This window comes from Sphaerodactylus townsendi, linkage group LG12 (genome assembly GCF_021028975.2).
Source record: "Sphaerodactylus townsendi isolate TG3544 linkage group LG12, MPM_Stown_v2.3, whole genome shotgun sequence".
Lineage (NCBI taxonomy): Eukaryota > Metazoa > Chordata > Lepidosauria > Squamata > Sphaerodactylidae > Sphaerodactylus > Sphaerodactylus townsendi.
In genome coordinates, this window is record NC_059436.1 from 36,244,561 (window position 1) to 36,271,036 (window position 26,476).

Below are 26,476 nucleotides of genomic sequence, written 5' to 3' on the forward strand. Positions count from 1 at the left end.
AGTGTGTCAGTTGGCTCCTCTGCTAGTGCAGAGGCAAGAGTGTGTCGATCTGTGTGCCAGTGGGATTTACTGGGCAATTGGCTTAGGGGACTGGGATAGGCCATGCCCTGTTATCCTCTCAATCTAGTTGCTGACTTTAATATTTTCTTTATTTTCTTTTATTATTTTCATTTATAATCTACCTTTTTCACGGGTGACTCAAGGCCAGTGACAAGTATGGTAAAAACCTTCAATCAGTATGTGGCTTACAAAATGATACCTTCAGGCCACAGGTGTCAAACTTGTGGGCCTCCAGATGTTATGGACTACAGTTCCCATCATCCCCTGCCAGCTGGCAGGGGTTGATGGGAACTGTAGTCCATAACATCTGGAGGCCCACAAGTTTGACACTTATGCTTCAGGCAATCAGTAAGTCGGATTATAGATATAATAAGATTTGAATCTCAGCCAATATTCCTAGTAAGACAAAATAATACAATTGGGATGCAATTGTAAAAACAGGAGAAAGAGGGGAAAACCCATGCATGTCTCTCTGTTTAAGGCAGAAAGATATTTATTTGTTATCATTAAGTTATTCGTAGACTTTCTTACAGAAACTCAAGGTGGATTATACAGTATAAGTCAAGTACAATCAACAAGCTGAGATGTCCAATGAACAGTACAGGAGGGAGCGATAGCAGATTCCATTTGGTGCCTGATAGTAGCTGGCATTCTGTACCAACTGTAGTTTCCAAATTGTCTTTAAGGACAAACTCATGCTCATTGCATTAAAGTAGTCTAGCCTCAAGGTCACTATATCATAGATCCATACAGCCAGGCCAGCAGAGTCAAACTAGTGGCCATCTTCTGAGTTAAATGGAGTTCAAAGAATGCCTTTTTGCAGTAACCTAAGTTTGCTTCTCCCACAATGAACCTGGAGCAAGGGTCATCCTTAGACTTTTAATCGTCAGCAAGAGTCAACAGGATCCCATCAAAAGCGGAGAGCCCCTTGTTGTTCAGGAGCTCAGCCTTCCCAGCCAACATGACTTCTGTCTTGTCAGGATTCAGTAAATGAACGAATGAATTCATTATATCGAAGCCATAGGCCATAACATTACATACATATAAACTGAAACAATACAATGCAAAGTAAAACTTCAAGAATCGTGATGTAGCATTAAAATCATCCCTACAACCATCTACCATCTATGTGGGAAAATAAAATACAGGGTATAAAATCTTTAATAAAGTAAAATTTATTCTTCCCTCAAGGTTAACAGAAATGAATTTTCTCCTTCGCCTGATTGACAAAAACATGAAAGTAGCAATCGTCGGGTAGATTAACATCAGCCATAAAAAAGACAATGCGATCTTCATCAGAACCGGAAAAGCTTATCAGGGCCAGATTCAGCTTAGTCCAAATGAATGCACATATGGGACGATGTAGTAAATAATGAGTAAGATCTTCAACCTCATTAAGCCCACAAGGGCAAAGGCAGAAAGTCCAAAGGGATTTTATCAGCTGTAGGCATGGATTGAAATCACGCCATAATGAAGGCTTTCCTTAAAGTCAGGATTCAGCGTCAGCATGATATGATGAAACTAAAAGCAAGGTTAAAACAAGTCTGTCTCCACAGCCATGAAACTGTCAGAGAAGGCTGCAGGGTTTTCCTTCAAGTGAGCCTGACAGGGCCTTTTTGTGGTTTCTTGTTCTTATGTGAGGATAGCTTTGGTTCAGCAGGGGAAGCTGCCATTTGCATATTTGCCCCTAGGTGATGCTGCGCTACTGTGTCCCGCAAGAAGGGAAACGTGGACATCTGTCATCCAGCAGTGGCTTTGCCTAATCATAGTCTGCTGCACGAATGTGTAAGGATTAAAAAAAGAAAAGCCAGAATTTTGGGAGCGTGAATGCATAATGCACGTTAAGAAGCTCCTGCATAGATCTGATTTATCACATACGGTTTCTTTTATCTGGTCCATCATATTGACTATAGCATCTTGATTAGGACTGAGGAGGCTTGGGTTCAAGTCCTTAGATGTGGAGCTCACTGATCTTGTGCTGGATGTATGCACTGTGACTTAGCTATATGGATAAAATGGAGGAAGGGTGGACCACCTAACTGCCCTGAACTCCTTGGAGGAAAATGGGATAAAGATGGATAAATGGACAGCAAAGTAGTCTGATTTATTAGGTTGGACATAACTTGATGCACTCTTGGAGGCCAGTGTGTGGAGAGGGAGGAGGGCTTCAGGTGAGGGTTCAATGCACTGGAAAGTCCCATCCCCCACCCGTAGCTCTCCAAAGCAGAACCTATCACATTCCATTTCAGGTGGGTAGCTGTGTTGGTCCGTAATAGCGGAACAGAATTTGTGTCTAGTAGCACCTTTGAGACCAACAACATTTTCCAGGGTATATAAGCTTTTGTGAGCCTTTCTGAGGCCAGTGTTGTTAAGTCTCAAAGGTACTGTTTGACTTGAATTTTATACAACATTCAGCTCTCCTCAATATTTCAATGACTTTCTAATGCAAAGTCCATTAAAAACCATTTTTAAAACTAAACCCCTCGGATTGTGTCTGAGAAGCTGTGTGCTAGTTGAGAAAATTTTGTCGCTTCTAAATATAAAAGAGATGAATGGAGCATAAGGATAATTAATTTGGGATCTGCAAGTTCTACAATGTTGACACACGGCATTGATTAATCGCATTTTGCTTTAATTGTGTGCTATCTTTCTTTCTCAGGATCCTTCTCTCCTGGATGGAAAAGTGACTCTGCATCAAGTTACTGCTGGGACGGTGGTGTCGAGGCAGGGTGACCAGGTGAACACTTCGTCTTCCATGTAGGGCAAGGAAAGCAAAAAGATTTGACCTTCTTTGTCCTTGCCCTTGAACAGCTTTTAAAAGTTACGTACGACTATAAGGAAATAACAAGAATCTTGCTGGCAGCCAGGAAGCCCGCTAGCAAGGCATTGTAGGAGATAGCTGTCTCTCCTGTTAGACCTTGCCATGTAGGTATGCTGCCTCTAAACATGGAAGATTTATTTATCCATCATGGTTGATTGCTCTGTCAGTAAGTCAGTGCCAAAGTAGGAAGACCTGGACTCTTTATGAAGAGGGTGGGCAACCTTATGGTCAGTGAACAATGTTGAACTTCCCTACATCATACATGCCCGTCCATGCCTGCATGGCGCTTATTGCCACGCTAAGAATCTTGGCTCTTATCCTTAAGCAACAGCAGCTGAAATCTATAAGGAGAAAAGAGCTGAGTGGCTTGGCCAGTGGGCTTATGCTTGCAAGAGCAAGATAGAAACCCAAGTTGCAGAGTGTCCTAGAGCTGCCTGTATCCATGTGGTAGAATGACGTCGTGCAGCTTTTGAACTGTGCTACCTTCAACTATAAATGCTGCAATCTAGGAAATAATGCAGACTTGAGCATCCCTCCTAAGGATATCTATAAGGGAAATAGGCTGCGGGAAGAGATTGTTTGGTTGGAGGATGGTCATCTTGGTTTCTGGATGGATTCAGGCAGGGCACACAAAGCAGAAGGGATTCCCTCTCTTTGTGACTTGGTACAACAGTGTCAGGACCCATGGAATGGCAGTTCAAAGGCAGTAGTCCTTGTAGTGAAGAATATCATCTTCAGAACCTCAAGGGGGCACTGTGAACAATAGTTGGGCATCTGCTGCGAACTTAATCTCCCCATACCTAATGTGAATAGTTGGAAGAAATGCTCCCTCTGGGAGGTATTGCACTCCAGAACAATTGAGCTGGAAGTGGTTTGCTGTGCTCTGCCGGGCTGATGCTTTCGTTTACCTAATGAGGAGAAAGCTGTCTGTGAAAATATGCAGAGCTACTGAAAGCTAAGGGGAGGCAGAAGAAAATGTTCATAAACTATAAGAAAGTGTGGGGATGATAAGGGCAGGCAGGGGGCTTTTCCCCATTCTGATGTCTGCTTGATTCTAATCAAAAGATTGCTGTGTAGCCAGAATGTTTTCTTCAGCCTTCATGGAACACGGGAGGCTGCTGGGTTGCTGCAGGCTGGTAATCATGCGCCATGCTGTTGCCACTAAATGTATACAACCTGGTGGAGACCCAAACACATTTTATTACTGTCAGTGTAATACTTTCTCTGTGTCTGTTATTCCTCCTTCAGTCTCTCCCACTGGCCCATTTTTTCATGCTCCTCCAGTCCTGACACTTGCATGCAACCTGACCTCCTTGGAGATATGGCATAGTGCAATTACGATGATGATGATTTATAGGCACTTCCTTGCATCATCTATGTAACCCTCACTCACGCGTGCACTCTGTTTCTCTAACAATGTACTGCGCCCTTCTCACTAGCAGCCACAGCTTTGTCTGACCAGAGGACCTATGTTTTAAGTTGTTTTGAAATCTTTGGAGAAGTTGGAATGTCCACAGACATTCCATAACATTCAACAGCCAAGTCAATAGCTCAGGAGATCTTATTTCAGTGTAGTGACATCTGAGCTCCTGTCGCTAGTAAATGTGGAGGTTTCAGGACTGCAGCATTTGTTTTTGTTTTTTCTCTCCTCAATTTCTTCTTTCTTTTCAAGTTAGGGCATAATTGGCAACCACCTACCTACTGTTTTCCTGAAAAATCTGGGTTGAGTTTTAATTTTACATCTTATATGTTTCTCTTTAGTTCCTCAACATATAATCTTCAACATGGCTTGCACTTTGCAAGTAGATATCTGGGTGGCGGCAGCAGTAACGGTTGTGTAACGAATGACCGTTGTGTCTGCCCTTGCAGGATGTCAACATGACCGTGATATGACCGTGTGTCTGCCCTTGCAGGATGTCAACATCCGGTTTGTGATCTCTGGGATGCTTCATGTGTACCAGCGGAAGATTGACTCGGAGGAGGAGACGTGCCTGTTCATTACCCACCCAGGAGAGTTGGTGGGGCAGCTTGCTGTGCTGACTGGGGAACCACTCATCTTTACCATCAAGGCCAATCGGGATTGTAGCTTCTTGGCCATCTCCAAGTCTCATTTTTATGAGTAAGCCCCATTCCTCCTCTGTGCATACACTGTGTGGGGAGTGCTAGGAATTCCTACATGAGTCATTCATCTGGTCTGCCTCTGTGCATGTTGGAGGCTTGTTGTGAGCCTCTGGGCACCCTGAACTACTTTTAAGTCAGGCTACTATGAGGGTGAACTATGGCATAGTGATAGATCACCTGTGTGAGAAGTACCCCTCACAGGGAGACCCACCAATACATTCATAGGAAGCTCAAAGGTTCGTTTTGTGTAATACTTCTGCAAACCATGGTGATGGGTATGCTACATTTTCAAATAAGCCTTATCAAATATAATAATAATAATAGTAATAATAATAATAGTAGTAGTAGTAGTAGTAGTAGTAATAATAATAATAATAATAATAATAATAATAATAATAATAATAATAATAATAATAATAATAATAATAATAATAATAATAATAATAATAATAATAATGGGTTTGGATTTATATCTCCCCTATCTCTCCTGCAGGTAACTCAAATGGGCTTACAAACCCCTTTCCCTTCCCCCCTCACAACAAACACCCCGTGAGGTGGGTGGGGCTGAGAGAGCTCAGAAGAACTGTGACTAGCCAAAGGTCACCCAGCTGGCGTGTGTTGGAGTGTACAGGCTAATCTGAATTCCCCAAATAAGCCTCCACAGCTCAGGTGGCAGAGTGGGGAATCAAACCCGGCTCCTCCAGATTAGAATGCACCTGCTCTTAACCACTACGCTACTGACTAGATTCTTGATTTTTAGAACATGAGATTCTTGAGTTGCTGAATTCTGCACTTGAGCCCATTTATGTGTAGGAGCAGAATGATATCAGAATTCGCACAGCTCTCATTGGAGCCAATGTCTGCCTATTGTGTCTTCCCGTGTGCTGTGGAAAGCATTGTTCCTTTCCTGCCTCTCCCGCCTTGCTAGGCTGATGTTGCAAAGGCTAATTGCTGGGAAGAAGAATAAGTGTTGAGGAAGCCCAGCGATTGTCTTCAGCCTAGCTGTGGCCCCAACAAAGGCATCAACTTTGCAGTGTCATTCCCATCCTGGTACTGGTATTCCTCATGTGGGGATTTAAGTACAGGGCAGATGCCAGCTAATTACATGGTTCCCCTGAACTCACAGCTGTGAAGTGCTAAGTGCAGGGTGCCTCTGCTCTAGCTTCGGGTGGGGAAGGGGGCGGAGTTGCCTTTTGAATCCAGCATCCAATTAAGGCATCACTGGGACATAGGGACGACAGTGCAAAGTCTTGTGGTCTGTGACTTGCTGAAGATGTAGAAAATGGCTGGCTATAAATAACTAGTGTCCAAAAAAGCTCTTTAACTTGGGGGAGGGGGAAACCTCAAACTTTGCAAAATGGTTCTTTGTACAGCCACCTAGGGATGGAGGGAAGAATTTGGTTGAGTTTTTCAGGACAAGCGGTCCTTTTGATTTCTTTTGTTTCCTTCTTGTGAGCCTTCCTCTGTCCACTGTTTCTTATCCAAATGAACGAAACTGAAGCTAGCAGCTCCAGCTTGGACTGTCCCGTTCCCTTTCGAGGAGCCATTCCACACCCCTGCCTCACTGCCTTTTCTGGACCGCTCTTCCTAAGCCAATAGGCCTAACAGCTCGTGTTTGACATGACCTAGCTGTGCCTTCCCTTCTTCTCATTTATGCATTTGCCTGCTTTGCTCTGCTTTCTTTTCCCCTCAGTTTTCTCCTCTTTTTTTAAAAAAAACCCACCCTTAGTTTTGCCTGCCTGTTTTCTCCCCAGATTTTCCTGGGCCACAGCACTGGCTCTCAGTTTAAATAAGAGAGGGGTGGTTGGGATCTTCTGCTTGCTGATGCCAATTGCAGAGCAAACCAAAGCTCAGTGGAGGGGGCCTATTTTGCCTGCTAGTGTGGTCTCCCATCCTGACACTGTCTGGACTCAGACTTGCTTGGCTACAGAGATGGAGCTGCAAACTAGGCTGTAGAACTGCGATTAGGGGGCAGACTTGGTATGCCTACGACCTGCTTCATATCTTAGGGAATTCCTGCCAGGGAAGGCAGCATGGCATGGAATTTAGTGAGAATTGTATCCAATTCTCGTGTGTGGCAGAAAGTTAAGTAAGCAGATATGGGGAACTTGGAAAGGAGTTCTGTTGATGGCGCAGCTACAGAAAAGGCCATCCTTTTAATCACAGAAGTTAGGGGCAAGTGAGAAGGGCCTTTGACATTGGTCTTGGTAATTAGGTAAGTTGTTAGGGATGGAGGTAGTGGTCCTACAGGTGAAGTGATGTTACATATATCTCTGTGAATGACCCCAAATGGCCGCTCTGGTTTTCCCAGCTATTCCTTCTTAATGTTAATACAACTGCAACTACATTGTCTTGGACCTTGCTTCAGTGACTCCAATTCTGTGGGCTAGTCTTCTTGACAGGGTCAAGAGGGTGCATTCTCTTTTGCCCTTCAAGAAACTTTAAGGCCGAACTGATCTAGCGGGACTTCATGGGCAGCTCAGAATGTTAGATCATCTGCCCTGCACTATTTTTTGGTGTTGGAACTGGGCTTTTCCTATTTCAAGTCCCTTTGTTGGGTTAAAAGGGGAGTAAAATGTTTGGGTGGGTAATGGGGAGTGAGTGTGCAAGTGGTATACAAATGGATAGGATCGTAAAAATGTTCCCATACAGAATCTCGTTCCATGTAAAACTTCTGTAATTTGTAGCACAAACCTGAGTTCTACCAGTTCTTAGCTGCAGTTCAGCACAGAGTACTGATTAATTTTAGGGGCCTAATATGTCCTTACATGGCCAACTGCTATCATTTTTTTTTGCAACCTTCTAGGCTGTGTACATCTTTTAACTTTTCCAGTTTTTTTGAATCTATGGTACAATGGAAGTGGCAACGGAAACAATCACGCATGCGTAAGGAATAACATGGATACAATAGATAGCATTACAAAGCAACTTCTAGGAGGGTAAATCTTAGCATTCCTGTTTATTGTTTTTCCCCCAAACGAAAATTACCTAATCAGTTGTTCTTGCAAGTATATTTTGCTTATCTCTTTGATGACCTCCTTTAAATTGAATTAGGTTTTTAAAAAAACAAGAATCCTATCCTGGTTGATGGGAGAATTGACTGAAAACCTAAGTTTCTTGGCTTGGACTACCAGTGAATGTGCTTGCTAAAAAGGTTCTGATGACAACTACCCCAAATCTCTTGCTCAGTATGCAACCTTCCTGTGAACATTGCAATTCCTCATTTAGGCTGGATTTATTCTTACAGGGGAATAATGTGGCAGAGACTTGGGGTGTTGAAATGGACTTACGCAGCTTCAGACTGCAGGAGGGGGAATCAGTTTGGAATGCTCCTCCATGCTAAAAATTCTACAGGTAGAAAACCAACACAGTGAGCAGAGAGAGGGGTTGGGATCCTTCCCCCCCCCCCCCCATTGTGCTGACTTTCTGTTTCTGTGCATGTTTTGGGAAAGAGATAATTTGAAAGAACATTACAAGCTGGAAGCTACCACCTGTACTCCAAGCCCACTCCACCACCTTTTTCTGTTTATGGGTGGGAACCAGGCATGAATGCTGGATTTTGGCAAGACTATTCCTTCTGAAATGCTGCCTGGTTGATAAAGATGGTGTGGATCTGAAAAAGAGTCAAAGTCTCTTGAATTAAAAAATAATAATTAGTAGCTACAAATAGATGAAAATATGCATATACAGCTGCAGGTGTTGTTGTTGACTGTTGGATGATGGTTATTCCCTGAACAGTGCTAATTCACCTGAGGTGGGTTTATTTTGCACTTCATTGCTTAGTTCCTAAATCTCTTCTGCTGTAACTTTGGGCCCCGCTGTTCATAGAAGGCTTGTCAATCTCTCCTTGTCTGGTCAGCAGTTGTAGGATTATCTCCCTTCTCTTTCCTCAAATGACCAGGTGAGGAAACTTTTTGTTAGCTAGGGAACTTGATCATTTTTTCTTTCTTGTAGGCCATTCATGGATCACAAATAATTTTAACAAATGATCATTCTAGCAAATACGATTTTTTTTGTGATTGGCTTGCTTTGCAAGGTGGAGGGTACTGTCTTCCCTCTTCTTTCTTGCAGCCCAGTTGCTGTTTTTACTGGGAAAGACCTTCTCACTAGACACAATGTGTAACAGACTTCCTCTGTGATAGACCTTTGAAGATACCAGGTGAAACATTAGGAACAAGACCACCAGCCCACGGCCACACAGCCCGGAAAACCCACCACAACCAATTGGCTTGACTCTTCCTACACATTGTGCCCCCTGCCATGTGAACTTCTTGTATCCAGATGTGTATATGTTGTTCTTTTAAGTCTTTCTGTGCAACATTGAATTGTGGCAGGGCAGGATAATAGGTTTGGTGTTTTTTTTTTACAAACCTGCAGAAGAGGGGCTGCAGTAGATTATTGCATGCAGGAGGACCTGAGACCTGTCTCCAACATGTTCATTTAAAACAGGCAGCAGGTGTTGGATCCGGGTCAGAGCCAGAGACCATAGCTGGTCAGAATAGACCATGCTGAACTAGATGGAGCAGTAATTGGCCTTGGTGAAAGGCAGCTTCTTAAGGGGGGAGAGGGGGCATGGCTCACTGGTACACAACATTCCTGCAGGAAAGGATTCCTGGTATTGAGTAAGAATGACCTTTTCTCTTCATAAGACCCCGAAGAGCAGCTGCCAGTTGGAGGAGCCAGTCCTGAGCTATAGAGACTAGTGGCTTGCTGTTTGCCAGTCAAGTTGTGCATTTGCCCTTTGTACATGCTCAAAACCTCTTCTTAACAGGTTCACCTTGCCTTGCAGGATAATGCGGGAGCAGCCAACGGTTGTCCTGGGTGTGGCTCACACAGTTGTGAAGAGGATGTCGTCCTTTGTGAGGCAGGTTGACTTTGCTCTGGACTGGATGGAAGTGGAAGCCGGACGTGCAGTTTACAGGTAAGGTGTGTGAAAACCTGAGTGCCATCTGGAGGGAGGTGCTGTTCTATTCCTGAGAGCCAGCTCAGTGTGTAGTGGTTACAGAATTAAGAGAAGGAGAAGGGAGAGCTGGGTTCAAATCTCCACTCAGCCCCGTAGCTTCCAGATCTTGGGCCAGTCACTCTTTCTCAGACTGTCCAATCTTACATCCTGTCATGAGGATAAAACAGTGGAAGGGAGATCTGTGTACATTGGTCTGAGCTTTTGGAGGAAGGGCAGGATGACAATGTAGAGTATGTAGTGTTGCTGCCATTTTGTGAGATTCAGATTGTGCAGATTGAGGACGTTGGCTGCACTGAAAGGCTTTTGTGACCCTCTGCACAAAAGGAAGGATGTGGTCTTTTTACATGTACAAAGAAATCAAATGATATAGCCTTGCTTGGGCTGTACCAGTCTAAATGATGAACTGGGGAGGGGACTCAAGCATTTAGAATGAACCACTGGTTTCAGTTCTCTTTGCAAATTGGGATGATGGATATAAAAACAGGCATTCATTGATAGGTGGCTGATTGCTCTGGCCTCTATCTCTGTTTTTTTGCACTGAACACACAATGATTTCAAAATCTTCATTGGACAGAAAGCTAGTATGTTGAGAGGAAACATTCCAGCAACATTCAACTTTTCCACATGCAGTGAAAGAGGGTAACATATGTGCGATTTTCTTCCCTTTCCTGTAGAAATGAAGCATTATGTAGTTTCTTTGGCCGATGCCTTCAAGGCTTTTGCAGGCCTATGCTACTTTGAATCTTCCAAAAGCAGGACAGAAATGCGTCTTCTCTGTTGTGTTTTGTGAGCAGTGTGGGTGCCCTGGTTTTATCAGTGTGTGTGGATTCCTCTGTCACAGGCAAGGCGACAGCTCGGATTGCACCTACATTGTGCTGAATGGGCGACTCCGCTCAGTCATCAGGATGGATGATGGGAAAAAGCATTTGACTGGTGAATATGGCCGTGGGGACCTGATTGGCGTGGTAAGAGATTGGTGACTTCTTAGTCTGATCCTTCTCTCTTGTTTCTTGTATTGGGGGTGATTTCTACTGGGCTACAGCAACTTTAAACAAATGTTAAATAGGAAGTGGAATTATAGAATCATGGAATTGGAAGGGGCCATCTAGCCACAACCCATTGCTCAATGCTGGATCAGCCTCGAGCGGGGTGTCCAACTCTGGCACTTCAGATGTTCATGGACTACAAATTCCCATCAGTCCCAGGACCTATTGGGTAAAATCCATGCTGACTTCCCAGATCACCAAGTTGTCCTTCAAGTGTTCACAGATTGATCCCTTTAAAATCTGCTCCAGTGTTTTCCCTGGGCAGAGATCAGACTGACTGGCCTGTAGTTTCCTGGATCATCCCTCCTCCCTCTTTTGAAAATTGGGATAACCTTTGCCCTCCAAGAGATCTGGATGATGGACAAAGGCCTTGTAAGCTCTTTAGAAAGTTCTTTGAGCACTTGTTTTAGGACAGTGGTTCTCAACCTGGGGGTCGGGACCCCTTTGGGGGTCGAACGACCCTTTCACAGGGGTCACCTAAGACTCTCTGCATCAGTGTTCTCCATCTGTAAAATGGATAAATGTTAGGGTTGGGGGTCACCACAACATGAGGAACTGTATTAAAGGGTCGCGGCATTAGGAAGGTTGAGAACCACTGTTTTAGGAGATCCTGCCTTCACTTGCTCCTTTTCCTTCCAGCAGTCTTGCCCATGGAAAGGGAACCCTTTTACAGTGCTGGCAGTGCTGGAGGCTGTTTAACCAGGAAAGGGCAGTCTTTGAGCAACTTAGTGACAAGCTGCCTCCAGTGGCAGTCAGGTTAGCAGCTTGGTGGAACCCAATGGCTGGCTTCTGTGCCACTGAGTCCTTGCTGGGCTGGGAACTGCAGCACCATCCATTCATTTACAAAACCGATGCCTTCTGTTTTTACAGAAACAGGCCACTTCAAAGCAGCTAACAAAGATAATTTAAAATGACAATATCAAATGGCACATGAAACCATTTGGTGACTCACAGAGAGGAGGCCATTTGGCAAGGGAGTGGGGCTGAGCAGCTGGCAACTTGCTAGGCTTATGGTGGCAGTTGGTCTTCCCTTCTGCAGTGGTGGCACAGCTGAAATTAGGACAGCCGTTCCCTTCTCTTGGCAGATACAGAGAATAAAGGCTCCTTCTGCCAGAGTCCTGGGTGGCCTTGCAATCACAGCTGGACACTTGATCTGAAGGGAAGATCCCTTAAATCCCTGCAGCCTGATTAAAAGGATTAGCAGAAGTTCAGTGCTAGAAGTATATCCCAGGCCTATAAGACTTCTTCTTTTTAATGTGAGGTTTGCAAGAACATGTAGGATTTCCAGGGTATTAGGTAAAGTTTTCTTCCTCCCACGTTTCCGCTAATGAGAGAGTTTCACTGCCCTGCTTGGTCTCTTCCTATTGGGTTTCTCTGAGTTGCAGTTCCAGAACACCCTCTTTCCAGTTAGAAGATGTGCCCACAATAGCAGCTATTACAGAGCAATGGGGTCATCCCTTCTGCTGGTGGGAGTAATTTCTCCTCTGCTTAGAAAGTAAATTCCTTGGTCAAAGAGTCAAGTCTGTCTCCAATTTTCATTCATGCTAAACAAAACAAACAAAAAATCCCAGCAGGAACAGAGTAACTTATGCTGAATGAGCACGGTACATTTTATTTTAACTTCTTGCATTAAAAACGGTTGCAGAATTCAGTGTTCCTTTACTGCAGAATTTTAGTATATTATTTTAAAGCACCTGGCAGTTAAAAGATCTCTCTTTAAGTAAACTCAACCGCACTGAAACAAAAGGCTTTCAGAGACACTTCCGCAGCACCTGTCTGCCCAGCAGCCAGTGATACATTGCTGCGAAGATGAAATTAAATTAGCAAATGCCGCATTGAGCCAGCTTGCTAGGCAGTGAATTCCATTTTACGCTCCAAGAGATAGGGATATTATAGCTTGCTCTAAACATTCCAGTTAATTCAACTCATAAATATTAGCAGAGGGTGGTGGCAGTGAAGGGGAATAGTCAAAGACCAGTAATGAAGGGAGAAAAGAATAGTCCAAGACTAGCAGTGTAAAGCCCATTCAGACTTATTTGACTGGGGTCCAAAGTGTGGCACAGTTAGTTTTACATCATCCAGTTATGCTTTGGGATTGTGTTTCTTGCTCCATGCCATGGATTGACCTGTTTTTAAAACTGCAAGGCTGTCTTCAAAAGGAAATGGTGATTTTTTAAAATATATATCTTCTTTTAGTAAATTTCTCTCAAGGAACATCCAGCAATGGATATTAAAACAACAGTAAAGGCAATACAGCTGTATTAGCAATCAACAAGTAGACCCACAACAATAAAATAACAGTAAAATAATAAAACCTCTTGTTTTTTTTAAAAAAGTAATAGAACAAGCAGAATAGATCTAAACACCATCCTGGGGAGGAATACTTTTTCTTTTTAAAAATGTCAGGCTGTCTTCAACCAGTGCTAGATCTTTTTGACTCTGGCTGCAGCATAGTGAATGCTCTTACAACTGAGATCTGGGCCCTGCAGGACCTATATCAATTTCTCAAAGCCTGCAAAACTGAGTTGTTCCACCAGGCCTAGGGTGGAGGGCAGAGCTGGTATCCATCCTGGCTGGCCACCCCTTCCCTCCCCCCTCACTTTGTTTTATTACTGTCGATTAGGGTGTCTAACCTGGAATTGGTTCTAAACTTGCAGTTGTATATATTGCTTTATTGTTGTGATATTGTGTTTTGTACGTTGTAAGCCTCTCTGAGCCTGTCTCGACAGGAATGAGCAGCCAAACAAACAAACAAATAATAATGATTTAAAATGTTTTTTTTAACTACAACACCACCAGGATAAGACTAATATAGGGTTGCCAGGCTGCCTCCTGGCACCCCAAAGAGCTTTGGGAATAGGGCAAGGGACAGACATCATGTGACATCAGCTGATGCTAAAGACTTCTCCCAGAACTCTATGGTATTACCATAAAGCTTCAGGGATAGCTTTCAGAGGCAGCTTCTCAGTTTTGAGTGTATAGTATTGTATTTGTGAAACTTAAAATAGCCTCTTTGAAACATATAGCAATATCATAAACTGACTTTCACTCACTGAAATTTGCCCTTATTGGCTAATTGAAAAGTGTTTCAGTCGTCTGACCAAATTATAAAACTTTGAGCCCTGGAGGAAAGCGATAATGTTTATTCAACCCTTAAGAAATTAATACCACAATTAATACCTACTTTGTGTAGTACTGAGCAGCAATTTCCTGTGTGAGACTTGATCAGATGCAAACACTACTTATAGCTCAAAACAGAATGCCAATTATGGTATCTGCAAAAGACTACAAGATTAGCTTGATATAATCAATCTTCCATGAACCCCTACCGTGTGCATGTTTTTCCTGTATCCATCTTGTTTAACATACAGTTTGGAATTTTGCTCAACATCCTAGCTAAAAGGCATCTTACCAGCAAGCACTGTTGGGAAGGGCGGGTGTTGTTTTAGAAATGAAGGACAGCACAAGCTATTCTGGTCTGAGATTACTGGTCTTTCCTTTCACAGAGGCAGCTCACCTGCCCCTTGACCCTCCAGTTCAGCAGAAGACTTGTTTGAGAGCCTTGTCTTGTGAGAGTCTTGTGCAGCAGGTCGAGTGCTCCACCTGCTCCAGAGAGGTCTGGATTCAAATCCAGGTTCCAGAGCATGCCTAGGGGGTATTATTCTGGTGCCAAACAAATCTGCCTCTTCTCCTTTTTCTGCACTCTCCCACAGTCTGCTCTTCTTTCTTGCCTCTTCATACATATGGCTGCTTCTCCTAAAAAAACCTATCATCCTATTTCCTCCTCCCATTCAAAAGTAGAGGGAGGGGAGATGGGTTATATGGGCCATTTCTGCTGCCATTTCTATTTCTGTTTTTTCTTTGAATGATGCGAATTACACATCTTTAAATTAAAGCTAACGTTCAAGCATTGACTGGGGGAAACCAATCCAGCCAGATCTTTGGCTGCAGGCTTCTCATTCATTACTATACTCCCAGACTCTTCTGTTTTCCATTAGTTCCTTTTTGCTGGTAGATAGTATGATCCTCATTATTCCTTGTGCTGCTTCCTTAAATGGACAAAACCTTTCTCCAAGGAGTGCAGGGTGCTGTACTTTTTTCCCCGTCTTCCCTTTTAACCACCCTGTGAAGTAGGCTAGGGTGAAAGAAGTGGTTGGCCCGGGGTTACCCTATGAGATTTTCATGGCAAGTGCAGGTTTAGGTTGCTCCCATCCTGTATGCTGAGAAGTCACCCCCTGGAAGTCACTGTTCTTCAGGAAAAGGGCAGAGCGTGGAAGTGGGGAAGCAAGGAAGATGCCCTCTCCAATCTAGCATGACTCCAGGTTCTTGTGTGACGTACAATGTAATAAATCCTCCCTGGAAGCCGAGAGGAAGCTGCAGCAAAAAACATCTCGACAGCCACTCTGGCAGGCCCGGTTCTTCTGCTGTGAAGAGGCTTGGCTGCTTCAGAGTTTGCAGCACAGAAGCTGGCCTTCTGTTGGTACCTTGGCAAGGGAGGCCAGACACTCAAAAGCCTTCCAAGAAGACACACTGTGCTCTGTGCAACCTTTAGAGTTGCAGCCCTGCTGGCAGCTGCTCAACTGTCCCTCACCTCTGCATATTGCCCGGTTAGCTAAAGAACTCCACCGGCATCCTTCAGTTCGGCAGAACTACCAAACATTCAAATGGTGGCTGCCTCCCCTTGAGCAGAGTGTATAAAATCCTGCCTGAAACAGGCTAACCTTCCTCATTGTGAAGATTAGTTGAGAAAATAAAAGGACTATTTTTCTCCCCCACCCCCAATTCCTTGCAGAAAGAATGGGATAAAAATGAGATGGTTGGATTGGTGGATAGTACTAGCCTCTGGCCCTGCAAGGACTCAAGGGTGGGATTTCCTCTCTGCTTCTAAGATTCTGTCATTCTGCACCTAATAACTACTTTTCTGGACGTACATGCTCCCACACCGTCCTCACTGGACAACGGGGTCACCATGGGTGAAACTTGACTCTGCTAGGTACAACGATGCATTGTACGGTCTCTAAGAAAGAAGGATTGCATCTGTTCTGGAAAATCAGAGAAATAAGTGTAGACCTTGTTCTCTTCTCCCCTTCCCCTTTTCTTCCTCTTATCCCCTGTTAATCTTTTGATCCTCTTTTCCCTTAAGCCAGGACAAGAATTCATATTGTAAACTGAACTGGTCTTTCTGCCTTGCTCTCAAGAAACTTTCACAGGGTTCTGGTGGCTGAATTGGAAAGTGGGGTGGGGGGGGGGGGGGGGCCTGAAGATTGAAGTAAAAACCTTGAATTTCTGATGAGTGGATTTGCATATATGTTCTCCAGCACCTCTTGCAACAGGGAAACAGTCCCAAGTGTCAAGTGACGTCCGTTCTCGTGCCACAGTCCATTAGTTGCTAAGCACTGGGTCAGCTTGATTGCCCTGTCTCCACTGCCACGCTCTGTGTGTGGGATTTCACCCCACCCACTAGCATTTAATACGGCAGGGACCAGGCTGTGTTCCTGAGCAGGGAAATGTCAGCACCTCCCTCTGGGCAGCGGCCGACGTGGCTTCATGCAGCAGGAGGTCCCATTAAGACACAAGTCTCCCATTTCTGTTTGAAGGCAAAGAATGGGCACCAAGAGTACAGTTTAGAGGCAGGAGACCAAAATATTTTGCAGTTTCTTAGAATGTCATTTTGTTGTGGGCACATGCGGGGATTCTCAGTGTGCCTCAGTGCCCTTCTCCCAACAGAACCATTTAAATGTTACATAGATTTGGCTTCCAAATGTTTGATAAATGAGTCAGTCTTTTTTTTCTGAATTAAGTTTGCAGTTCCACTTCACTCTTGCGTTCAGGAAGACTTTATTTTAAGCTTGTCTCCTGCCTTTTCAAACCTTGGAGCGCTGTCCAGAAGTCCAAGGGTTCTAAGTAATTAAAACACAGCTAAATCAGTTACAGTGCTATCAGTTACAACCTAATAAAAACTGTGACAGAAGCATCCAAAGCCAAATTTAACCTGCAAACCTGCAAAATAAAACCCTCTTGCAGTCCTAACAGAAAGATATTTCTGACAGCTTTACGTTTTTCTCCGTTGAAGCTTTCCACAAAACTGGGCCCACCACAGAGACAACATGAGCCCTGGGGCAAGATGCATGGATCTGGTGGATGGGAGGATACATTAAGTGAGGCCTACTGATCAAACCTAAGTTGCTATGTGGATTCATACAGATGGTGATGGTTCCAGACTGAGAAGGGAATTTATAGGTAGGAGTCAGCACCATGAAAACTGAACCTAGTGGCAAACCAGAAGCCAACAGAGTTGCTTTAGAGTCAGCTAAACATGAGAACACTACTGGCTGGTCACATTGCAGTCACATTTTGTACCAGTTGTAGCTCCCAGGTTGTCTTTGAGGGATTCCCCATGTCCTGGGCTGCCTGAGAACACAGAGGCATTAGTGAAGCCAGCAACAGATTGGGGCAGCTCCTGTTACCTGGATGCTTGTTCTAGGAGTTCCTTAGAAATCACCCGTGTCTTCTTCTCAGCCATTTCTCTTTGTCTTCCAGGTAGAGGCCTTAACCCATCAGCCCAGAGCCACCACGGTACACGCAGTCCGAGATTCTGAGCTAGCCAAGCTTCCAGAGGGAGCACTGACCTCCATCAAGCGGAAGTTCCCACAGGTAAGGAAGTGGCAGTAGTCCTCTAGTGGTACAGAAATAGTCTGGCAAAGAGTTTTGGTTTTGCTGTTTGGAGCAGGGGCAGAACCATGGGACCTTTTCTTTCCTCTGCAGAAAAGCTCTTTCAGACACAGCCACCCTGACCATGCTCTTTCACCATCTTGAAGACAGGTAGCATACCTGCTTCTGACATTCTTGGCATGTGATATCTTCCAAAAACGTTGGCTGTAATTCTCCATCTTTTCCAGATGCTTCTGAAAATTCAGAGAAGGGGCAAGTTGGTAATGTGACAGTGGTTAGAGTAGGCTTGGAGAGACTTGGGTTCAAATTCCTACAGGATTTATTCTTTTCTTTCTCTTTCATCTTGTTGTTCTGGAATAAAATGGAGGAAGAGAACACCATGTACACTGTACTGAGCCTGGTGGAAGGGTGGGATGTAAATGTGATAGCAGATCAGCTTCCAATTGGACTATATAGACATATCCCTGACTGACAGCAGCTCTCCAGGGTGCTTTAGCTGCAGATGCCACGACTGGGACCTGCTTTGTGCAGAGCTTGTACTATATCTCTGAGACACAGGCTCTCCCTAAGCGGGTCAGGGGCAGCATTATTGGCTCCTGATCTCCCAACTGCTAGTCTTGTAAGACTGCCTCATCTGCCCAACATGGCCCCCCATATCAAACACAACTTACCATGCAGGGGGCACCCCAAGGACTTGATTATTTTGGAGGTTTTGTTGCTTGCCCGGAACTGTAAAAAGGTTATACCAAGCCCCTGACCAGCCACAGTGAACTAGTGTGGACTAGTCTTAATGCAAATTGGGCTGAAATGTGAAATGGCTATTACAGACGATTTCATACGCCTTCACAATATACCGGCAGAGGCAGCTAGGACCCTGGGGGAACCCTGGATTACAATTCCTGGTAGGAGGCTGAGACGAAGGCGGGACAGAAGGAGAAAGAGAGGGTGCCGGGCTGGTGTTTTTACTAAGCTGGGAAGGTATCAATTCAAGTCTGCACTTCCAAGCATTTTTCTTACTAATGCACGATCTCTTAACAACAAAATGGATGAACTAAGGCTACAGACTGTGAAGAGCAGGTTTGGCAAGAACAGCTGTGTTTTATTAATTACAGAAACCTGGCTTCAATCACACATTCCTGATGCGGCAGTTGAACTATCTGGCTTCACTTCTTTAAGTGACAGAAGCAGTAAAGATTCTGGCAAGCTGAAAGGGGGGGGGGTTAAATCTCTATGTGACTTGAAGATGGGTGGTTTGTGTGCTGTAATGCAGTCATCGTCGCATTTCTCCCTCCAGCTCTGCCGTGAGTGTGTTGAGTTGTGAACATTCTGCTTAACGAAGAGCTCTGTAGAACCTGAAGTTTTGCTTGTTGCTGTATGACATTCTTGTTTGACTTTTAAAAAAAAATTCTACAGTTGCTTTGAGAATCCTAAGGGTAGTTGAGCACAGCATTCTGTGTATGTGTGCATTTTCCTTTTAAGTAACATCTGACTTTTGGTGACACATCTGACTTAGGGTTTTCAAGGTAAGAGTCTTTGGAGGTGGGTTGCTGTTGCCTGCCTCCGCATCACCACCCTGATATCTGGTGTTCCTTGGGGGTCTCCCACCCAAGTACTAACCAGAGTCAACCCTGCTTAACTGTTAAGAACTGATGAGATCAGGTAACTTGGGGCTATCTAGGTCAGGGCATCCTATATATAACTGCCTTATTTGGGAAAGTAAAATAAATGACTGAAAATAGTAGGTCAACTGGAGCGACAAACATAAGACATTCATAAACATTTTGGTTGCTACGCACAATTGTTTGCAGCAATGTTCTTTAGATTCTGTTACTAGATTTACACTTGGGGCCTGGCAAGTGGTTTTGTTTTGTTAATTTTTGCCTTGCGTTCTTTTTTAATGCCTCCGTGGAGGCACTGTTGTCTTTGAAAGAGCAGCATGAGTTGTTCCTCCTGGGGCTAATATGCATCTCATGCTTTTAAACTGAGGTTCACTGTGGTGTAAAATTTGACAGCTGGCATGAATACCGCCTGTGCCATAGGAATGTTATCTGGCATACATAAATAGGTCCCAGGGCAGAAGACAATTGATGCAGCAGCCTTGCTGGAGCTAAGAAACTTTGGTTAGGGCCTGGAACATCTGTGTGGTGCAGTGGTCAGAATGTTGGACTGGCGCCAAGAAGATCTGGCCTCACTACCTCTCAAAGCTCACTGGGTTGCCTCTGGGCAGTTGTGCACTCTCAGCTTCTCCAGCTTCAAATGGCTGGTAGGATAAAAGTGGCCGAGCACCTGCTTTGCATGCCGAAAGTTACAGTTGTTCATTCCTAAGAAAAAATGCTCTGGATGCAAGAGGCTGAAAATCCAGTCTCAAAGGTGCTGTTCTTGAGCAAGGCAGCCATTTCAGGCCTAGTTATGGGACTGAAATGGGCACTGTTGCACTAGTGCAGTGATGGCGAACCTATGGCACAGGTGCCAGAGGTGGCACTCAGAGCCCTCTCTGTGGGCACACACAGAGTGCCCCCCACACACACATCTAGGCTGGCCTGGGCCGCTGGGCTTGGTTATTAGCATTAAACCTAAGACCTAGTGTTGGGGAAGCAGTGTAGGTAACCCTGTTAAGCACTGTTAAACCCCACTGATTTTCATGTGAAGAACTAAAGCGCGATCCTTTACTTGGGAGTAAGCTGAGTTGCTGGCAATGGGGCTTGGTTCTGAGTAAACCTTCCTAGGGTTGTGATTCACCCATTGGAAGAGTTGCACAGTTGCTTCAGAGCAAAGCCACCGACTACCACCAAGCTTATTTTTGAGTAACACATGCCTCGGAGCTAACCATTTTTTCTAAACAGGTTAAATTGCCATGTTGGCACTTTGCGATAAATAAGTGGGTTTGGGTTGCAGTTTGGGCACTCGGTCTCGAAAAGGTTCGTCATCACTGCACTAGTGGATGACCTTGTTGCCAGGACATGGCAAAGGGAAGGTGATCCTGATGGTTTTCCTGAAAGTCTCGGTGGCTTTCCATGCCACAAATTGTTCTGACTTCCTGGACCAGCCTTTTTGGGTGGGGACTTGCAGGCACCATTTTGCAATGATTTCATTTTAATTTATTGTTTTGAGGGCCCTAATTTCTCTGCTTTGAGCCCCTGGAGAGCCACTGCAGGTCAGAGTAGACAGCACTGTGTGAGCTGAGGCAAATCAGTGATCTGGCAGCACAAACCAGTGGTCTGGAATGCACGAGCTAATCTTGTTCACCAGATAAGTCTGCACAGCTCAAGTAGCAGAGTGGGAATCAAACCTGGTTCTCCAGGTTAGAGTGCACCTGCTCTTAACCACTACATCACCCTGATATTGGTGGTGATATTGGCAGAAAGGACGGGTCTGTGTATCTGACCTAAACACTGGTCTTGTGGCTGGACCCCCACTTTGACTGTGTTTGATTCACACGACATTTTCTGTGACTCCAAGAACGTCTTTTGATGTTCTGCCTTTTCTGCTTTCTCTGCTCTTTAAAGGCTACCCTATTTTTAGGAGAAAGCTCCATCTGTGCATTATTGCTAGCGGGGTTGTTGTCTTCATATGGAAATTAGGGGAGGGAGCTAGTTTTTGATATTATACTTTAATAGGCAGTGGGCTGTTGTGTGTGTGTCCCCCCACCCGCCAGCACATTTTGTTTTGGTGGCTAGGTAGGTTTGGGTGCACCAACACCTGTGGAGAGTGAGAAAGATGCTATCAGTCAGCAGCTTACTATTGTGGCAAGCACATGGAAACTTTGGATGGAGGAATGAGGCAGGGACGGAGAGAGACAGACTGAGACCTGAGTGCCTGCCCTCCAGTTCTCTGGAACCCTTTTAACCTTTGTTGCTTTTCAACCCTGTTTGGAATAGTTTTGAAATTGTACCCCCAAGTACTGGAAAATCAAAACTCTTCTTGCAGACACAAGCAGTTGTGAGCCAAGCTGATATTTCTCAGGGGCCAGATTTGAGCCACTTCTTGAGCACTACTTGGAAATAATAATTTTTTTTCTGTCACTTCTTTCCTTTCACATGGGACTGTCAGTGCTATCCCAAGGGACTGATTACATTATTATCTGCCCAGCATCAGCAGTGTCACAGCGGTAGGCTCTCTCAGGCCATTCATTGGACCTCGAGTTGTCATATTCATTATATTTTTAAAACCTCTGCATGCAAGTTAGAGTCCTGTGAGGGGTGGGGGACAATATACTTGCTGAATAGTTCTGGCTGCTGAGGTTTAGAAGTAAATTAACTGAGAACTACAAATTTTGCCCCAAGTTCAGTATTCTCTTGCCATTGAGTCTTGGTTGTATGCCTTCACTGTGCATCATTCTGCCCCTAATTTGCCAGCACCCTCCTCTATATTGCAGCCTGTAGAGCTGTTTGGGGGGTGGGGGGGTCCACAGGGCCATTTGTTGCCTGCCCTTGGTTTTCTTCTTTTGATTCCACTGTCCTTAACGTTCCGTGCTGCCTGAGGGCAATGATCACATTCTCTGTTCATTAGACCATTTTCATTCTTCCTTTTTAGTTAAGTGACTTTTCTTTCCTGCATACTTCAGAAGCCCTTCCATGTATACAAATATATTCGCTTATCTGCCAGTGGCCCATTTCAAGCACAGGATCATCAGGTTCTTGATTAAGAGGAGTGATATTTTGCATACAGCTGTTTTTTTCTGTGCCGGTTATCTCAAGAGCCAGCGTGGTGAAGTGGTTAAGAGCAGGGAGATTCTAATCTGGAGAGCCAGGTTTGATTCCCCTCTCCACCTGAGTGGCAGAGGCTTATCTGGTGAACCAGAGGTGTTTCTGCACTCCTACATTCCTGCTGGGTGACCTTGGGTTAGCCACAGTTCTTTGGAAAGCTCAGCTCCATCTCCCTCCCAAGGTGTCTGTTGTGGGGAGAGGAAGGGAAAGGAGCTTGTAGGCCACCTTGAGTCTCCTTACTGGTGAGACAGGTGGGGTATAAATTCAAACTCTTCTTGTTCTTTGAACGGGCAGGACAAAAACACAAGTCTAACATTTGCCCCCCAACCCTCTAAATTTAGAGGAGAGGCCTGCTCATCGATTATCATTATTTGGTATGAAACAGGATCCCATAACTTGGCTAGTCAGCTGGTTCGAGCTGTTAGCTAGGACTTTTCTTTTCAGGAGCACAGGTGGAAATAGATTGTCGCAGGCTCGAGGTATTTGTGTGTGTGCTTTGGACCCTCCCTGGGGATCCCATGTAAGGATCAGGGTCAGTAGTGATACCACTGAAGCTTATAAGAAAAGGAAATTGAAATTTCTAGCAGACAGATGGTTAGATGTGTGCAATAGAATGAAACAGAGAATACAAGTTACTTTCGTATGTCAGCCCCCTGGTTTCCAGGCTGAGCCCTTAAGGGACCAGAGGTAGGATTGTGTGTTTTTTTCTGATTCGAAGCCTTTTCTGTCCTTGAAGGCTCAGGATGGTTATCAAAATGTGCTGAAAATATCAAACTGTAAGAAGAGTCCTGTTGATTCAGACTAATGGTCCATCCAGCGCAGCATTCCCACAGTGGCCCCTTTAATGGCCCTGGGAACCTGCAAGAAAGTGTAGGAGTCAAAGCTTCCCTCTGTAATACTGCAATAAAAACATAGGTCTTTAAGGGGCCGTTATGTCACATTCTATCTGTCTTCTCTCAGTCATGGCCAATACTTTAAAAAAATGTAGGGTAACCGTGGTGTTGTAGTTAAAGTGCTGGATTTGTACCAGGAAGAGCTGTGTTCATATCTTTGGTCAGTTGTGAAAGCTTATGGGATATTCTTGAGTCAAGCACAGCCAAAAGTAACACTACCTTGCAGGACTGTTGGGAGAATTCTGTACACAGCCCTGAGCTCACTGGAGGAAGGGAAGGCTTCATTTGGACTCCTCCTTTCCAATTCAGAATACAGGGTTATGTTTTGATGCCAGCTCTAATAGCTTTAGAATTTGTATTGTTTTTGAAAAGTCGTTAAACCGCTTTGAAAATTATCTTTTGAAATGGAGTATAGAAACCATCCCAGTGCCATTTAGAAGAGACAGCACTTGGGAAAACGGATCGTTCAGCAGATTCTCTGTCTCTTTGTATGCCTCTCCAGTAGTTCACGTTTTGTTCTGTACAAATTACTGCCGTGCTTGTCATCTGACTTTTCTTTGTGGTTGGAAAGTTTTCCTGGTCTAAAGTAGTGAGTCAGTGGCTTATCTTCACATTGGATGCACCCTTCCCCTCTTCACCCCCTGCGTAAAAGAGTAACTGAGCGGTAAACCTCAAAGAACCGCTCTGAGCCACAGAGATGCTGCACATAAATCCAGAGGCACCTCCGGAGGCTGTAATAAATTAGCTCTGTGTGCCCCGATGAGGGAACAAGACCTTGGGGAACAGCAGGATTGCTTAGGTCTTGTAACGCAGGCACTGCAGATGCTCCTGCGGCGTGGGCTCTGCCACTGCAGGCCAGGCGTGTGCAGGACAATGGATGCTTTGGCTTCAGAGGGATTGCTTCCAAGCTATTCAGTTCATGGTTAATGTAGAGCTGAGAAAGGGCTACTGAAACCATCTGGTTGGAGCAAATTCCTTGCAAAGAAAGATGAAAGGTTTTAGGACAAAAGGAGGGATCTAAGTTTTTAAGCCGAATGGAGAATGTGGATGAAGAGGTCTTTGATTCTCACATGATACTAGAACGTCTGGGGTGGGGGGAATGGGGGTCCAGCAAAATAAGTTGTCATTAGATCCAGAGCAGACAAACGAGAAGTAATAATTCATAACAATGTATATTTGCAGTTTACCACCCCAGGACCTGGTTACAATTACTGGCTTGATGACTTAAAAAACAAACAAACTTCGGAAGCATTTTTGGAGAAGAGCTCTGTGAATGGCTAGCAGCCTTTCTGGTTTAAGTGGAACTTCCAAGTGTAGAGGCAGTCTATTTATGAGTCTCAGGTTTTAGTGACAAATGGGAGGGTTGTTGCCTTCCTTGTCCTCCTTGAGTACTTTCTTGAGGCATCTGACTGGTTGCTATTGGAGTACAAATGCAAGGAAATTTCTAAATGCCCCTTGGTACAGCGTGTCAGAGCTCAGAGGAGCTTCTTACTGGGAAGGTCAGGTTTTTGTCCTTCTTAGTCAGCTTCAGAGCTTTTCCTGCCACTTTGCCCAAAGTAACTATTTGCTTTACTCAGAAGCTCTTGTGCCACATGTTCCAGCCACCCTCAATGAGATCACGAGAGCTCATGGTTGCAAATATCAGCAGGACTCAACGTTTTCATTGGTATCTTAGAAGAATGATATCAGACACCTTTCTTTTATGTTTGTACAGATATATTATATACATAACACTGGGTGCCCTCTTTATGAGAAGGACAGTTGGCATTCTGAAAACTCTAAGGAAATCTCGTGCTACTCGCCTGTCTCAAATCCAAAACTGATGTTCCTTGCACGTTGCCATGGTTGCCGCAAAGTGACTCACCCAGTGGCAGTAAAGCAACCCGCTGTGTGCTCTCTCGCAGAGGGCCTCTGGAGAAACAACATTTCCAGAGTTAAACCAGGCTGTTTTGAGTAACTAATCAAGGGAAGGAGCGTGGCTTTGAGCAGTAACCTACAAATTCCTTTCTTGTGATGCTGCGGTTCAGGAAGCAATTAATGGGGCCATGAGTGCTTTGCACTTAGCACTGCCCCTCTCCCTCCCCATGCACCTGGAAATTCTGCAGCTAAAAAAACCTTCTGAATTCCCTGTGCTGTATAAAAATGAGCATACTTACGTATTTAGTCTGTAGTTTTGAATTCATTTATTTAATCCCTTTGTGGTTAACCTAAAGATCATCCAAGTGAAACATCAAAGTTTCAGCAGTAAAAATCAGCAACACCAGAAGTCCCATGTTCCTCCATGGAGTTCACAGTCGCATATGTGTTTCTTTTCCCCATTCCCACTGCCATGGTCATCATTGCCACAGCCTTTGAGATACTGACTGATCCAAGGATGGCCCATGAATTTCACAGCTGAGTGATGACTTTCACTGCTGCGGCTCACCAATCCCAGACAGATGCACTTAACCACTACACTACATACATTCTCTGAAGTGCAGCTCACACTGCTAGCAGTATTCATTTTTCTTCCCTTCTCTGGTGGTGTCGTAGGATAGTGTTTCAAATCTGAACCAAGAAGATCTGGATTCAAGTCCCCTTTCAGCCACGCAGCTCATTAATTTGAACCCATAATTAATCCTTTTGTCTGACTTGCCTGACACAGTTTTTAGGTTATAGGCATCAGGCCACAAAAGCAACAGAAGAACTCTGAGGGACTCCTACCCCCCCCCTTTTTTTTTTTACAAGAGGCATGGATTGTTGAAGGAATCTGAGCAGTCAGCTCTGCCTACTCCTCCCACAGCGGAAGGGTAATTCCAGATGTACTGCTTCTAAATATGGATGTTCCATTTGGACAACATGACTGATAGCCCTGGATGGACCAATCCCCATCAAATGCTACCCCGAACTCTCCGAGAAAAATATGCAGCCAAACAAAATGTTGCCAGGCGTTTTCATTTCTTCCTCCATAAATGAGAGTTAGAAACTTCATTTGCTTTAAAAGGCCAGGTAATTGGGAGGTAATTGCCAGTTGAAATGGCATGTATCTGCTATCTGCTAACCCTAATTTCACCTCCCCCCCGCCCCCATTCCAATAGACTATTAGGGGCTGCGCCTGTTTTGCATTTGAAAAAAAATCTCATCCTTGTGGGTGGGGTGTGTGAATGTGCAGTTAATTCTCCTCAGAAGCAGCACACTCTCCAGTCCTAATTGAT

The 26,476-nt window shown here is 44.6% G+C and overlaps 1 protein-coding gene across 4 annotated transcripts in view; it reads left to right on the forward strand.

The window, feature by feature from the left end:
* The window catches only part of PNPLA7 (patatin like phospholipase domain containing 7), a 99,141-nt gene that overhangs the window by 21,086 nt on the left and 51,579 nt on the right, over positions 1-26,476 (forward strand). For all 4 annotated transcript variants that reach the window (XM_048512038.1, XM_048512039.1, XM_048512037.1 and 1 more), the window contains 5 exons: positions 2,720-2,797; positions 4,795-5,000; positions 9,792-9,923; positions 10,807-10,930; positions 17,552-17,665. In XM_048512038.1, coding sequence (XP_048367995.1) covers positions 2,720-2,797; positions 4,795-5,000; positions 9,792-9,923; positions 10,807-10,930; positions 17,552-17,665 — 654 coding nt within the window. The remainder of the gene's footprint in view (positions 1-2,719; positions 2,798-4,794; positions 5,001-9,791; positions 9,924-10,806; positions 10,931-17,551; positions 17,666-26,476) is intronic.